The sequence below is a fragment of the Phyllostomus discolor genome, chromosome 15 (genome assembly GCF_004126475.2).
Source record: "Phyllostomus discolor isolate MPI-MPIP mPhyDis1 chromosome 15, mPhyDis1.pri.v3, whole genome shotgun sequence".
Lineage (NCBI taxonomy): Eukaryota > Metazoa > Chordata > Mammalia > Chiroptera > Phyllostomidae > Phyllostomus > Phyllostomus discolor.
Window position 1 is genome coordinate 7,946,564 of NC_040917.2, and position 15,035 is coordinate 7,961,598.

At 51.5% G+C, this 15,035-nt stretch overlaps 1 protein-coding gene across 3 annotated transcripts in view; it reads left to right on the top strand.

Moving 5' to 3' along the window:
* SIPA1L2 (signal induced proliferation associated 1 like 2) overlaps positions 1–15,035 on the top strand; it is a 192,258-nt gene that overhangs the window by 133,411 nt on the left and 43,812 nt on the right. For all 3 annotated transcript variants that reach the window (XM_036016119.1, XM_028531379.2, XM_036016121.1), the window contains 2 exons: positions 459–1,035; positions 4,005–4,279. In XM_036016119.1, coding sequence (XP_035872012.1) covers positions 459–1,035; positions 4,005–4,279 — 852 coding nt within the window. The remainder of the gene's footprint in view (positions 1–458; positions 1,036–4,004; positions 4,280–15,035) is intronic.

Sequence of the window (15,035 nt, forward strand, 5' to 3'; positions counted from 1 at the left end):
CTCACGGTTCCGAAGTCTGGACTGCCCGGGTCAGGGTATTGGCAGGTCTCATGTCTCCCAAGGCCTCTCTCCTTGGCTGGCCAATGGGGTCTTCTCCCTGTGTCCTCACATGGTGTGTCCCTGCTGTCTCTGAGTGTCCCAGTTTTTCATAAGGACACCAGTGAGACTGGATGAAGGCCTACTCTCGTGGATGTGTTGTATCTCATTAAAGACCCCACCTCCAAATAGAGTCTTGTTCCCAGCCACTGGGGGTTAGGACTTTAATATACAGATTCTGAGGGGACACAGCTCAGCCCATAACACACCTTGTCTACTAGGTTAGATACAAACCAACAAATAAAAACGTGGTGTCCACAAGGTAGGGCAGCCAGTAGCTACAAAGCGTGTGCACGTGTCAGCTTTCTGAAAGCAAGTATTACGGCTAAACAGCTCATCTTGTTTCTTTTTTCCCTCCTCAGTGTTGGAGTTTCTAGGTCAAAAGATGTGCCACCATTCGGCCCACCGATTCCCAAAGGCGTCACTTTTCCAAAGTCAGCCGTGTTTCGGGACTTCCTCTTAGCCAAAGTAATCAATGCAGAAAACGCAGCCCACAAATCGGAAAAGTTCCGCGCGATGGCCACGCGGACACGGCAAGAGTACTTGAAAGACCTGGCGGAGAACTTTGTCACGACCGCCACCGTGGACACCTCTGTGAAGTTCAGCTTCATCACGCTGGGCGCCAAGAAGAAGGAGAAAATCAAGCCGAGGAAGGACGCGCACCTGTTCAGCGTCGGGGCGATCATGTGGCACGTGGTGGCGCTGGACTTCGGCCAGTCCACCAACATCGAGTGCCTGCTGGGCATCTCCAATGAGTTCATCATGCTGATAGAGAAGGACTCCAGGAACGTGGTCTTCAACTGTTCCTGCCGCGACGTCATTGGGTGGACCTCGGGACTCAGGAGCCTCAAGGTCTTCTATGAGAGAGGGGAGTGCATCCTCCTGTCTTCGGTGGACGACTGTGCCGACGACATACGAGAGGTCGTCCAGCGACTGGGAGTGCGTACGGGTTTTGTATTCCTGCCGTCCCCAGGGCTGCGGTCCCCACTCGTGCTAGCTTCCACGGCGGAAGTCCCACCGTGATTATGCCACTGAGGGAGGGCCTTACTGTTTCTTAGGGGTCCAGAGCTTGATTTCCAGTGCTGTGTTGTTGCGGGATACATGAGCGGTGGAGAAGTCCCCGTTACCGATTGATTGGCAGGGAGGAGGGAAGCCAGCCTTCAGGAGGGAGTACCAGGGTAGACTTTCACAGTACATGCAGGGAAGACAGGAACGGTGTCTAGATAGTGTGTCCGCAGAGATGCCCACCCGTGTTGTTACCTTCCCAGAGGGGACTCCGGGCACAGGGTTGCTGCTGATCTTAAGAACTGGCATGTGCTTTTTGCGTCTGCCACGGTGTGTGTGTTTATGTAGTAGGTGTTGTCATGTAAGCTGCGGGGGTAAATATGTTACAAATCTTACAGCCCCCGTTTCTTAAGGAGGTTTTATAGAATCACACACAAAAATAAGTCACAAAATATTTTTTTAATGTTTTGCTTTAGGACAAACCCCCTAAATATCATGCCCATGGGTTTAACAGTTGTATTTCTACTCCTAATTTTAACAAAGGAAGGCACAGATTTTAGTCCGACTATATGCAATAGAGTTATAAGAATAAATCAAATGTAATATAAGAACAAACCATTTCTCGGCAAAAGAATTACTTGTGTAAATCGTCCCCCGAGGGATGTATATTTCACTAATTAGAAAAGATTCAGTCAATTACAGATCAGGAAGAAGGAGAAATTGTACCCATTTCTTGCCCCTGTCTTCCCAGCAAGTATGAATCGCCCCTTTGTTATTCGAAATCATACACAAGAGACAGTACACTCAAGCCAGTGCCTGCTAGCCCTGGAGAAGTAATGTCATAATTTGCAGATGCTGTTTCCAGGAAAAGGCCTTCGTGCGTTCAGCGGTAGTGTCAGCCGTGTGCACACCAACCTCGCTGTGCCTTGGGGGTGATGGAGCACGTGATTACTTCGTGTGCCTGGAGAGCTGAGTGATCCCCTGGAGTCTCAGGACTCACTGTGCTTTCAGGACTCTAGCAAGTACTTCTCTCTAGGAGATCCACCGTAACCTGTGCTCCCGAAAATACAGCACAGACGCCTCTTTGTCAGCCACTGCATGCACATTCCCGTAGGCTCTTACACAGTCACTGTGCTGTGTCCCCATCCTACCACTTTCCTAGAACGTGGCCGTATCAGTAATGTGACTCAGGTGCCTTATGTCTGCAGTGTATTCGAGGAGGTACGGCCTGTGTCTGGGAAGACTTGCAGCGGAAGGGGTGGGGAGCAAATCCCCAGGGACCTGTGGGAGCGGCACCTGAGGTTGGTGCGGGGCAGCGGCAGCAGAAACGGAAAGCAAGAGGACCTCGAGGTCCTCGTGGCGATGTTGGGAGCCACAGATGTGAGCTCAGCCTGCGTTCTGCGGTGGTGAGGAGTGCAGTGGGAGGGGTCTGCTCCTCAGGCAAAGGCAGGAGGGGAGCGAGAACTTAGCGCAGAGGGACAGGCAGGCCAGCTCCCTGGGTGCATGGCCTGCACCACCCAGTGGTGCCAGCACCGGGACCACTCTCACAAGGGCCCAGGCTTGGTTCCAGCCTCTCTCTTGCTGGCTCGATAGTCCGAATAATGTTTGACTCCGGGACCCTGCACTGATCTGCACTGTGGCCCAGGCCACACAGGTCATGTAGCCAGCCCTGGGTGCATGGATAGGGGGTTGCCGTTTCCCTGTGATGACTGAGTCCTGGTATGGCTGTGAGGAACTCCAGCAAAATGGAAAATGGGATCCTTCAGCCTTTGTGAATGTTGAGAAGCAAGAAATAGCAGCAGACAAAGGTGGGGAGGTAGCGGGTGCTTGTAGGAAACCAGGAGAGAGACCGAACAAAATGGGCGGGACTCCAGAAAAGCTTGCCCTGGAGTCTGATAGGTGGGTGTCGAATTTCCCTAGAGTCTCATAGATGGGTGTCAAATTTCCACTGAAAATTGTGTTAATATTGGAAAGGAGGCGGGGCACATGTCTTATGTCATCTTCGGTAGGGGAGTTAGTTGAAACAAAGCTGAAAAAAGGGGCGATGGAAAATCTAGTCAGATTGTACGTTTTACAAAGGTGCTTTTTCACCAGTTCTCGATTAGGTCATAACTTTGGAAACTTCAGTCTTTCAAAATGTCATCAGTGACTGAAACCAGCGGTCCCTTCCCGCAGACTGGCAGGTGTGTCTGTAAGGCGCTGATGGCGATGTGCAACCCCGGGGTGGTTGCCATGGAAACCTCACGCACAGGGTGGGACCCTGAACCTGCCCCAGGCCCACAGATGTACCTACAGTCAAAGGTGTTTCAGGAATCTGGTCACTCAGAGCAGGTTTCCCGGACATGGAGCCTTTTCTCAACAGAGAATTGCTACATTACCTCCATGTTTCAGGGGTGTCGGTGTGATACCCCCCAACTTTATTCCCATAGATAGGTGATGCCATGCGCCAGTGGTATGTAGTGAGCTCGGGTTTCTCCCCGGGCACGGAAGCTGCTCTCGGGAAGCACTCTGAGGGCGGCCTGGACTGGCTCCTGCTGCTGCAGTGCATTGGTGGGGGGGGGGGGGTGTGCAGGCCCCTTCCTTCCTTCAAGTCCTTTTCTGGGGCCCTGCTGTGTCCTGGGCTCCTGGGAAGTAAGAGCCTGGGAGCCACTGCCACTCAGGGTTGCCGTGGCCCCAAGAGATGGCCGGAAGCCAGAGCACCACCCTGCACACTGGCCTGGTAGCGGGTGCCAGGGAGCCTGGCCGACTGGCCACAGTGGAGCTGAATTGTCCTCAGGCCAGCAAGGGCAGTCAGTCCCCAGGAGAGGGTCCCAGGGCCCAGCCAGGGCACGGCGAACACTTGCGCTTCCCTGGCATTCTGACGTCCGCTGCTGCCCGTCCCTAACAGCCTCCTGTCCCCTCAGATAGTGACCAGAGGCTGCGAGACGGTGGAGATGACCCTGAGGAGGAACGGACTGGGCCAGCTCGGCTTCCACGTGAATTTCGAAGGCATCGTTGCCGACGTGGAACCTTTTGGCTTTGCCTGGAAGGCTGGCCTGCGCCAGGGCAGCCGCCTCGTGGAGATCTGCACAGTGGCCGTGGCCACGCTGACCCACGAGCAGATGATCGACATGCTGCGGACGTCCGTGACCGTGAAGGTGGTCATCGTCCAGCCCCATGAGGACGGCTCGCCCCGGAGGTAAGGCATGGCAGGGCCCAACTGCTCCCTCCTGCAGGTCCTCAGAAAGTGCGGTCAAGGGCGTCTTCCGCTGAAGCTGCTGGGATTGCGCCCATGAGGGCAACTCAGAAAAAGCTCTGAAAAGTTCTTAGTGTGTAATACGTGGGAAATTGTCATTTCCTGAGCAGTTCAATGAGGTGTTAACCACTCGAAAGCTGCAATGTTGTACACTCAGTTGCAGAGCAGCTGCTTGGGTCACCTGGACCAGTGAGACTGTGCCTGAGGCGGGGACTGTCTTCCCCGTAGCTCAGCCTGTAGCAGATTCAGTACTTCTCTGTGCATGGCAAGAATTCCTTCCGTAACATGAAGTCATTGATTATTGACAGGGCACTTAAGAGAACAAAACCTGAATGTCTGAAGCAATACCGGAACATCAGATCACTCCCCGTGGTGACCACTGCATTCCAGTTGAACTGGGGTGGGACATCTGATAAGCCGTCATGAGCAGCATATGAAAGGAAGTGGCTGGACTTGGAAAGCTCAGAGGTGGGTGGGTGAGGGTAGACACAAGGATGGAATGAGAACCTGTTCCATTGTTAGTACAAGAGGCTCGTGCTCAGCATCCAGAAAACGTGAGGCCAACCGGAGGAAGAAGGCTGACTAATTGGGCACAAGCCATCCCCCTGGCTCTAGCCCGCCCATGCGCTGCACTGCCTGCTGGTGTCTGGAGCGCACTCTCTGTCCGTCCCAGAAGTTCCCGCAGGCACCTGCAGAGCTCTGCCTGCGGGGAGAGAGCGTGCTCAGAACGCGGGCCGCCCCTGTGTGGTCTTGGTTCGTTCACGTGCTCTCTCGGCCTCACGTAATAGCTGTGAGGTGGGATCATACTGTCGCCCGCCTCCTACTGTCCTTAGGAGACTCAACAAGATGCAGATTAAACAACTCCTTCTCACATCATCGGCACCCACATTTTAGTTAAAGTCACTTTAAGGTAGCCCTGACCTATGTGGCTCAGTGGGTTGGGCATCATCGCACAAAGCATAAGGTCACTGGTTTGATTCCCAGTCAAGGCTTTTGCCTGGGTTGTGGGTTCACGCGCTGGCCGGGGCATCTGTGGGAGGCAGCTGATCGATGTTTCTCTCCCCCTCTCTCTAAAAAAATAAACATAAAAATAAGTAAATAAAAACCACTTCAAGGTATTCATTTGAATTTTTTCATGCTGTAAGAGAAATGCTTGTCATTCCAAGATAACACGATACCATGGCTACTTTCTGAACTTCTTTCTGTGGTGGCTGAGGACTTCCTTTCTGCACCCCCTGCCCCCAGCCTGTACAACCAGCGCTGTCCCCTCGCACTCTCCGCCACGGCACGTCCCTCCTCTGCACCGTCTGCAGCCGTGGCCACCAGCCACACGCGACTGTCGCACCCTGGAAGTGTGGCTAGAGCGACCGAGGAGATGAATTTTCCATTTATATTAATTGCTTAAGATTTAACTGCCCATGTGGGGGAGGAACGAACTTTCTTCTGCCCTCAAGGTCTTCTGCCTGGTCTGATGTTCAAACAGAATTCAGATCAGCAATAGGAAATAACGAACGTTAGCATGTACATACATACAGGCACCCTGCGTGCATGAGGGTCAGAGAGACGTGTGGGTTCTTGTCCACACTCTGCCCGGTGAGCCCGTTCGCTCCCCGAGAAGCACATGTAGTGGCCGGAGTACAGAGAAGTCAGAGACAAATGCTACTTTATTTAAAACAAGACTTGGAGATAATACAAGGCAAATCCTTTAGACCTTTGAAGCTAAAATACGGTACATGAAAGCCTTTTAAAATAAGTTTTAATCCAGTTACGAGAAGTTGTATCATCCAGTGAGATCCCTCAGTTCCCTTGGTAGCATTGAAGGTTTGTGCGTCTCAGGGTGAAGATGAAGCCCCTTTATCTGCCGTGGGAGCTGGTGACTGCCACAGACCCAGACAGAATGTCCCCACGCTCTCCCCTGGGGCTAGAGCATTCTCCTCCGACTCTTAGTTTTGGTCTATGAGAAAACATTTTTAAAGCTTTCAAGAGATCTGGTTAATACAAATGTTAGAGTTATCATTATGTTTGGTATTTAAAGCCTGCGATTTTAAAAAGTAGACTTTCCTAAGAAGTACTGAATATTTTTAGCTAGAACAAATAAACAAAAACTACCATGTAAAAGTTTGGGCTGTTATTTTTCTTACCCGAGGACATGTTTAACTGTCTTGGTCTGTGCATAATTCTTTCTTTGTGTCAAATGCAAATTCTCTTACTAAAGCAATTCTAGATATTTAGCGATTTTGCATTTGTTTCCCGGGAGTCTCATGATGTTATTCCCCAAAGATACAGATTTTTCTCTTGGTTACACTGCAGTAAGTGTGTTCTGTGCATTAACTTTAGCCAGGACTAGAATGAGCCTTTTGCCTGGTAGCAATCCTCCCCAGTTGGCACGCCCATCCATGCACATTTCCGCAAGTCTTGAAGGTTTCAAGCCTAGCACGTATGATTTAAAATTCTTTCAATCTAGTCTTCCAAAGTTGTAGAAATTGGAATTCGTGAATTTTTAAATCCACATTTCTGTTAGTCGGGGATCCGTGCCGCTTGGGCTCTCCTGGGCGCCCCCTCCACACCCCCTCGTGAAGTCCTCGGGCAGCGTCCAACCAGCAGTTGCCCAGCCCGTAGACCTCTGCCCCAGGCCACCCTGCAGGCGCGCAGTGCCACAGTGCCACTGTAAACTTCACCCCGGCGGCCGGCTCAGACAGCCTTCTGCATGTCACATTTTGTCAGAAGCTTGGGGGGAGGGGCCTTAAAGGCGAAGTGGGTGCATTTGACTGGCTTCTAAGTTAAATACAAATCTCTTCAACAAAACATTGTTTAGCACTGTCGGTCCTGTAGCAAACTACACAAACATAAGCCCCAAGCTAAAACCGCACCTTTGACTTGTAGTGTGGAAAACCAGCCCATCTCCCTTCACAGATCGGCTCTTGGTGCTTGCAGGGAGGAGCGAGAAGAAAACATTCGTTTATGTGGACGTGTGTGTGTGTGTGTGTGTGTGTGATTTTTAAAAAGTTGTCTTTAATGTAAGAGCCAGGAGGCCTACCAGAGTGGCCCAGTTCATGAACTGCAGGATATTTCCTTCTTCATAAACATTGTGAATAATGCAATGCGTCCCTGCAATTCATCCCTGCCGTTTATCAGCTTGATGTCTGTCCAACAGGAGATCAGGGAGAGCTGATTGGCCTTGGAGCCCATCTGCTCCCCTGGGCAGTGGGCGGGGCCTGTCATTTCATAGACGCCCCCCTGGTTGTCTGCGGGTCAGGTGTTCGTTTCTGACTCAGAAGCTGCTGCTTTCAATGGAGTCTTTAGTTGGGGAAGTATTTGCATTGAATCAAATGCTACCCTGCATTTTGAAGTCTGGTTCTCAAGCGTCAGGTTGATGATCACTCAAGCTGTCCCTCAGCTTGAAAGGAAGGCAGAATCATTTTTCGATTTCCTTGTGGAGTTCCCCAGAACCCCAAGCCAGGAGGGGCCCCTTTGGGGATGCTTATTAAGTGATTTCGTGCTGAGATCGGATCTGGAGTGAATTCACGTGGACTGGGGATGAGTGGCAGGAAGCGGTTTGGGAATAGCGCTCTTCGCATGGAAGCGAGGTTTAAAGGGAGGAGGGCATTTCCCCAGCAGACAGTGTCGGGCCAAGATGAAGAGCAGTTGCCGTAGCCCCTTAATTAACCTTGGCTTTGGGAGGGCTGGTGTGGCCCAGCCCCCAGCCTTCAAAGGTAACTGACATTCTATCAGTGTCATCTTAAAGAAAGCAGAGCAACTTAAAAGGCTGATAAAAGGAAGTAACCACTCATCAGAATTATGTGTGAGTTGTTACGCACTGTGAGCGATTTAGTAAATATGCCCAATAAAAATGGAAATGAAATTCCTTGCTGGGTGCATCTGTTTTGTGTGGTTTTTCATACTCTGTTGACATGACATATTTTTCTGTGTAACGCAGAACGGTGGAAATTATCTCATGTTGCCACGAATGCAAATTGTGGTTCTCTCAACATTCTGTAACATCGAAGCTTTACCTTCTTGACTGCCTTTCGCTGCCTGTCGCCTGACCATTCACCTCTAAACAGGAGGACGTGGGACTCGGAAGAGGAAGGAGAAGTCACTCTTGTTAGATTAGCAGAGTGTGTGTGTGTGTGTGTGTGTGTGTGTAGATGGGGGTGTGGAAATCTGGGCTGAAGTGAGGTTTTAGATGAGAATTACAATTTATTCGTAAGGATGAAAAAATAGTTTTGTCTGGTACTGTCTTATGGGCCCTGAGCAAAATACAGAACTTAGGTTCTCGAAGTAACTGAGCCACACTCACTGTCCTGAGCTCCCGCACGCAGAATAACGTGCAGATGATTCTTTCACCCCCGGAGGAAGAACGTTGGGTTAGAGAACAAAGGTCAGGTGGGGTAGCTCCCAGTCACTCGTTCACTCACTGACTCCTTCCGTCACGCCCAGCGTGGGCCAGAAAGCGCGCTGGCTGGCAGGGGGGCCGTCACCTGGGCAGGACGGGCCTCCTCTGTGCTCTCAGGGGCTCCTGTGTCTGCCGGGCATTCCAAAGTGCGGTCTTTTCCGTTTACAGTTCTGCTGTTTAAAAATAGTTTTCTCAAAGCACAGCAGCCACTCCAGTTACTACTCTGTTTTAGAGCCCGTGCAGTTTGGAACGTGGTCATGTCGCTGCCACTGTGACAGGAACGCAAGGGTGACGGGGAAGCACGAGCTTTCTGTCACTTCGGGAAAGAGACCTGTGTCGTGCTTGACAAGTTACACGCCGCGTGCATGGACAGGCAGCGATAGTCTCCTGATGGGAACGTTCTCGTCAGAAACCAGGCATCACTTCGCTATTGAGTCTTCCGTGTTTAACTTGAAGTGTGTGCTACAATTTCAGATGCTATTTCTGGTCCCCAGCTTTCTAAGAAACCAAAGGAAGCGGTTGGCTTTGGGAAGAACTTCCTGAGCTATTTAGTTGAGTGCTGTTCTGGGTACGGCCCCTGGGTGGACACAGTGGGGAGGCACAGTCGGCCCCTGCGCTTGGTGAGGGAGGAAGGAAAGGATTGGAAGCTGATAAATAATCCAGTTCAGGTAGCCTCCCTGCCTATGGCACATGACACACACCTTTTCAGTCCAAGTCCTTCGTCCGGTGGGCTTACAGTCTGATGTCGCTATCTATCTGTAGTCTAGCTGTCTTTCTATCTCTGTAAATTTGCAGAAGAGTATTTCAATTAGTACCTGTTTCGTGCACGGCACTGCCCTAACCCTCCCCATAAGCCACACTGTCTGGTTATCTCGCTGTTGCAAGCTTTTGATTTTCTGTGCAACAAAAAGAGTTTGCGATTCAAGTGAATGAGCTTCAATTACCCCTGTCACCTTGTTGGATGATTTGGAAAGAGTCTTTAGCTCTTAGCAGGCTATTAGCATAACAGACGCTAAAATGATTAAAATATCAGTGATTGCTTTAATCCCTAGGGCTATAAAGGGTTCTTTTGCAAAGTGCCTAATATAAAAGAAGCAGATAGTACTTTTCAGGGGATCTATCTGCCTTTGTTTCCAAAGCTTTTTTTTTTTTTTTAGTTTCTAGTGGAAAATACGGTGTTGTGGGCCGCACTAACTGTTCTTTGATGGTTTTCAGAGGAGGTGGCCAAGGGGTTTTGGAAAGAGAACTGAGCCAGGAATCAGAGGTTCCAAGTTCCAGTGTGAGCCTGGCTCTGATTAGCTGTCTCACCTCTCCAACCTCTCTGAGCCTCCCCTGAAAATTGGGCACGTCCTTGGGACTCCTCGGACGTTTCTGGGAAACGGCAGTGGCACGGCGCGCGTGGAGCACGGGCCAGTGCCCTACCAGGTGAGTGGCAGAATGGCGGAAAGGAGAGCGCTAGGGTAGGTGGTAAGGCTCTTGCTCGGATTACGGGGTTTAGGTAAAGATTCTGTACGAGGCAGCCAAGTTAAGTAAAACCAGCAGGCCGTTTTGGAGCGCAGCACGTGCAGGTTGTAATTACGTGATTACATGTGGTGTGCGGTCGCGGCTTACCCAGTCCAGCGCCCGCCGATTTGTTCAAGTGGCCTTTTCTTTTTTTTTTTAGAATATGCCTTGTTGTTAACTTCCTCAGTTCGCTAGGTTTGGGGTTTTGTTTTGCTACTCTTCAAAAGAATCGTCACTAGTTGCTACCCCTGGGACTCAGCCCCTTGGAGCAGCAGGAAGTTGAAGTTGTATGTCCCACCTTCGTGGGAGACGGAAAGGAGGGGACAGCGTGACGACGTGTTGCGTAGGTGGATGTACGTGGAGGGAACGTTCCAGTGTACAGTTGTCTGTGGTTCTGATTGTTACACACAGTCAGACTCACAGCTCCGTCCTTCCGTGAGCACGTGAGGTCCCCTGATGCACGGCGGTGCTGCTGGCTGCGGACCCAGCAAGTTGGTGAGAGCTGCTGTGAAAGTCCACGTGCCTTTGCCGTTTAGTACTGGTGTTCCTCTATCTTACAGAAGCGGACAGTAATTCCTACTTGAACCTAAGCTCTTTCTTGGGAAGCTGTCGCTTCACGAAGCTCACGTTTCATATTATTTAACCTTGACGCTCGCTGTGCGGTCCCTGCTTCACCTGCAGGAGGAGAAACGTGGGTCCAGCGAGACTGTCCCATTTCTGTGTGTCGGCAGGTCTGGGTTTGAGCTCAGAGCCCGAACTCTCGCTTTCGTGGAGAATAGGCAGTTGATGGAATAGAGAAAACTGTGCAGCATGGCGGGGCTCCCCCACTGCTGCCAGGTGGTCAGGCTGTGGAGGGGAGACCCCGCAGCCTCTCCTTTCAAGCACCCCTCAGTATCGGTGGTAGTAAATGGAAGGTTTTTCCAGGAAACCAGAGATGCCTTTGGGAGGGAGTGGGCCTCAATGGGTAGCTGCCATCTTGCTGGCGTCTCTTACTGGGCGTCTCTGCAGTTAAGGGTGCACGGGTACAGTGATTGGTTGACAGGGAGTGTGGGTGGCTGTCAGCTGGGAGCCACAGTGGACACCACCGCCGTGCTGGCCTTGCCCAGAAGCACCGGCGGTGGTGGGCCAAGAACCAGCTGCAGGGAAACCCCGCCTGAGGCAGCAGGAGGGCGCCGCTGTGTGTGGAGAGTGTCCCTTCACAGGAGCAAGCCATCCCGGGACGCCCCCAGAGCCCGGTGCAGGAGGACACGCAGTGTGGCGCTTCAGAGTACAGCAGGCAAACGGGAGAGCTTCTGAGGGCTCCGGCTAATGGAGCTACTTGTCATCCGTACAGTTTCGTCATGTTGCATTTTAATCAGCACGTTGTCTCTGACCTCCTTGGTCGACAAGATGTTTTGCCTTCCAGGTTACACACCTGAGAGAGATTAGACTCAGAAAAGTTTCTGGCGAGACGAACTGCATTAAAAATTGTATTTATTTTTAACTCTGCAGCTGAGCTTTTATTGATCTCTGCGTAGCATTCATGCTAATTAGAAGCATAAGTAGATGACACGTTCTTTTGTTACTGAGCGGAGAGGGGCCGGGTAGGCTCCGTGTAAGTGATCCTGCAGCCTTATCTGATGTCTCACGTGTCTCCTTCTGGCAGGCAGACGGCGAAAACTGCGCCCGGAGCTAGAAATGCAGCTCCACCCGTTGCCTCGCTTGGCGAGTCGAAAGGAAGCCGAGGGCGTTTATCGTTGAGACCTGAATCCTGCAATGCAGGAAGGCTAAAGACTCTGGTCTTCAAAAATATTTCCTTGACACATGAGACACTTTTTCCGATGTGTCTCTTGTGCTGTGTCTCTTTGCATTTATTTGGTCAGTTTGGGTTTCCGTTGGCCTTGACCTGTTGGTGAGGAAGAGTTTCCGGGTGAGCTGGGATGGTGCCACCCTGTATCCTGTGCTGGGGCCGCCCAGGAGGAGAGAGGCGTGTGCAAGGGCAGGTGCGGTGCATGAATGGTGCGCCCTGTGGCACAGGGGCCTGTGCAGGCGGATGTGTCATTCCAGTTTCACACCTTTGCCGTTTCCCTACTATTTGCATTTTGCAAGGAATGTCTCATTCATATGGAGCAGAACTAAGGTTGCCCGGACCTGGTATGTTACAATGAGTAGTATTTCTATGGCATCTTAGTCACAGAAATGAAAAAGGAAATCTTCAGTTTATGAGCGTAGTTACTATAAAAGTGTCACATTATAACAACATTAATTTTGGTTTCATAATATAATGAAACACCCTTTTTTTGAGAATAGCTGATTTTTATTAGGGCCGAAGAATGCCAGTTCTTGGAATTAAAAAGTCATTTACACACGACTTCGTGCAAGAAACCAGACACAGAGCGATCTCACCCTGGCCCCCGTCATCCGAGTGCATTGCACGTGCCCATGTACCGCTCCCTGAACCACTGTGCACAGTTACGCCCTGATGGAGGAGCGCTCCTCTTCCAAGACTCAAGCCGAGTTACAACAACGTACTCAAGACCACAACTGACGAGCACAGATTAAGTGTGTGCTGTACGGCTCAGCCCTGCCCTCTCTTTCTTTGTTCTTCCTTTTAAGCCAAAGCTCATGACCTTGAAACCCAGGCAGGCCCTGGGAATGCAGGTTGACCATTGATTCACAAGCTGCAAGAATCTCATTCCTTTCATTCAAAATGTGAATCCGGGACCTTGAACCTTGGAGGATTCCACCAAAAATTCCCTGACCTGCACTGTTCAGGCTGGTGCAGCCTTTGAGACGCCGCAGCCCTGGGGTCACCTTGAATGCCCAGCGACTTGTGCAGGACGTCAGGACGGAAGACGTAGTAGCTCTTCTTGATGTTCTGTTTACTGTGACAGCCCGCCGTTAGGATTCCTGATTAGGTCGTTGGTCACGTGGACGAGTCTGCAGTACCAGGCGATGTGGTGTCTACTTCAATAGGGAAACCCTTGGAAACAGTGAAAGTCCATGAGTAAAAGTTGTAGAGCTTTGGCATTTTACAACACATACACACAAATACAATTCGGTGTAAGTCTGGACTTACTACATGTGGCCAGTAATTTCACTGACACATGCAGTAAATCCAGAGTCATTTAAACTTGCGTGGGCAAGAGAGATGAATTTTGCTTTGGGGGAAGAGGCGTTGAAAGATAAGAAGAAAAGTGGACTAGTAAATAGATCGTCACTGCGGCATTCTCCGTGAACAGACGTCGTAGTATCTCTCTAGCACGGTTTGTCCGGCCCACCCTTCGTCTAGTCTCCAGGGGTAGCACCGGCATCCCTTCGGCTTCCTAAGCCTAAAAGCAGGACATCATATTGTATTTCTGCCCGTCTCTCCATCCCAACTCCCAGTAGCGTTGATCTCAGAGGTGAGAACTAGCCCTTCCCCTGCTGTAGAGAAGACCTGAGCTGTTCTGTGTACCAGCCTCCATGTGGGGCCTGCCCCCGCCCCAGCTCTCCACCCGCCGGCCCAGGAGCCCAGGAGCCCCGGTTTAACCAGGGATCTGAATTCCACAGTGAGGTATCTTGACACAGATCCTTTCGCATTCATTTTGCTGGGCACTCTGACCCTTTTATTCTGGTGTTACATATCATTGAGTTCTGGAAATTGTCTTGCATTGTTGCTTAACAGTTTCCCCACCCCCACCTTTTTCGTTCTCTCATCATTCTGGTACCTCTGTTAGATGGGATTGAACTTTAATTGTCTTACGTTTGCTCTCCTGTAACATTTTGGGAGAGTCACTCAGTATACCTTCCAAGTCTTACTGGTGAGTGTGTTTACTGTTAAGTTTTAAACATTTCTTATTCTCTGAGGACACTGTTGGTTGTGCACCTCGCCATAGAGTGAGCCTGCAGCTGCCTGTGCTTTTTCTAGAGAAAGATCCTCCTCTGTCTTTGTGGGGTGCTGAGGACGCTGAGGATCCCAAGGACGCCGAAGCTGGGTTTGGAGAAGCGAGGCCTGGGTCCCATTCACAAGGGAGAATTTATTAACCGCTGCTTTCAGTTGAGCGCCCCTTCTGTGCCTCCTGGTGGGGCTCCCCGGACTGCTGCTCCTGCCCCCAGATGGGGGGGCACTGCTGGGCAGGGCCAGCTCCCATGGACCCCAGGGGCAGACTCCTTTCTTCGCTTTCTTCCGAATGACTCCGCCCTTGAGCCTCATCTTCCACCTTCTCCTCCTGCTGGGCCTGGTGCCTCCTCCCCCACATGTGTCCCGGAAGCGGTCTTGCTGCTCCTGGCCTTCCCCTGCCCCCGAACACCCTCGGGTTGGCTCCCTCTGTGCTCTGCCAGCCCCTCACCATTCTTCCGCTTGCTTTCCATCACTGTAGGCTGGGCTTTAGAGTTTCCGGGGCCTCCAGATCTTAATGGCCGAGTTTGTTCTTGTTTATCGTTCCCCTTTGCTCTTTTGCTGTGACGCTGAGACAACACTGAAAAGCTTTACCAACTTGACTGGAAGTTTGCTGTTTAGAGGGCGGTACCGTGCTCCCAGGGGCGTCTCAGCTACTGGAGCGGCTCTGGTGCTGCCTCTGGAGCGTGGGGAATTGGGGTGACGTGCCCTGACCCTTGTATTCAGAGCCTCCCCAGTTACCCCGCGTCCCTGCCAGACCGGACCAGTCAGCATCACCAGCTGACGCTGGTCCAGTGAACAGCCCCGACTGTGCCGTGTCACCAGTGGGAGACCCGAGGGAGCCTGACGGGAACCCTGCTTCCAGGCTGGGGGTGCTGCCGTCCCGGCCGGCTGCTGCAGCACGTGGCAGAGCACGTGGGGGGGTGGCCTGTGGGGGCTGC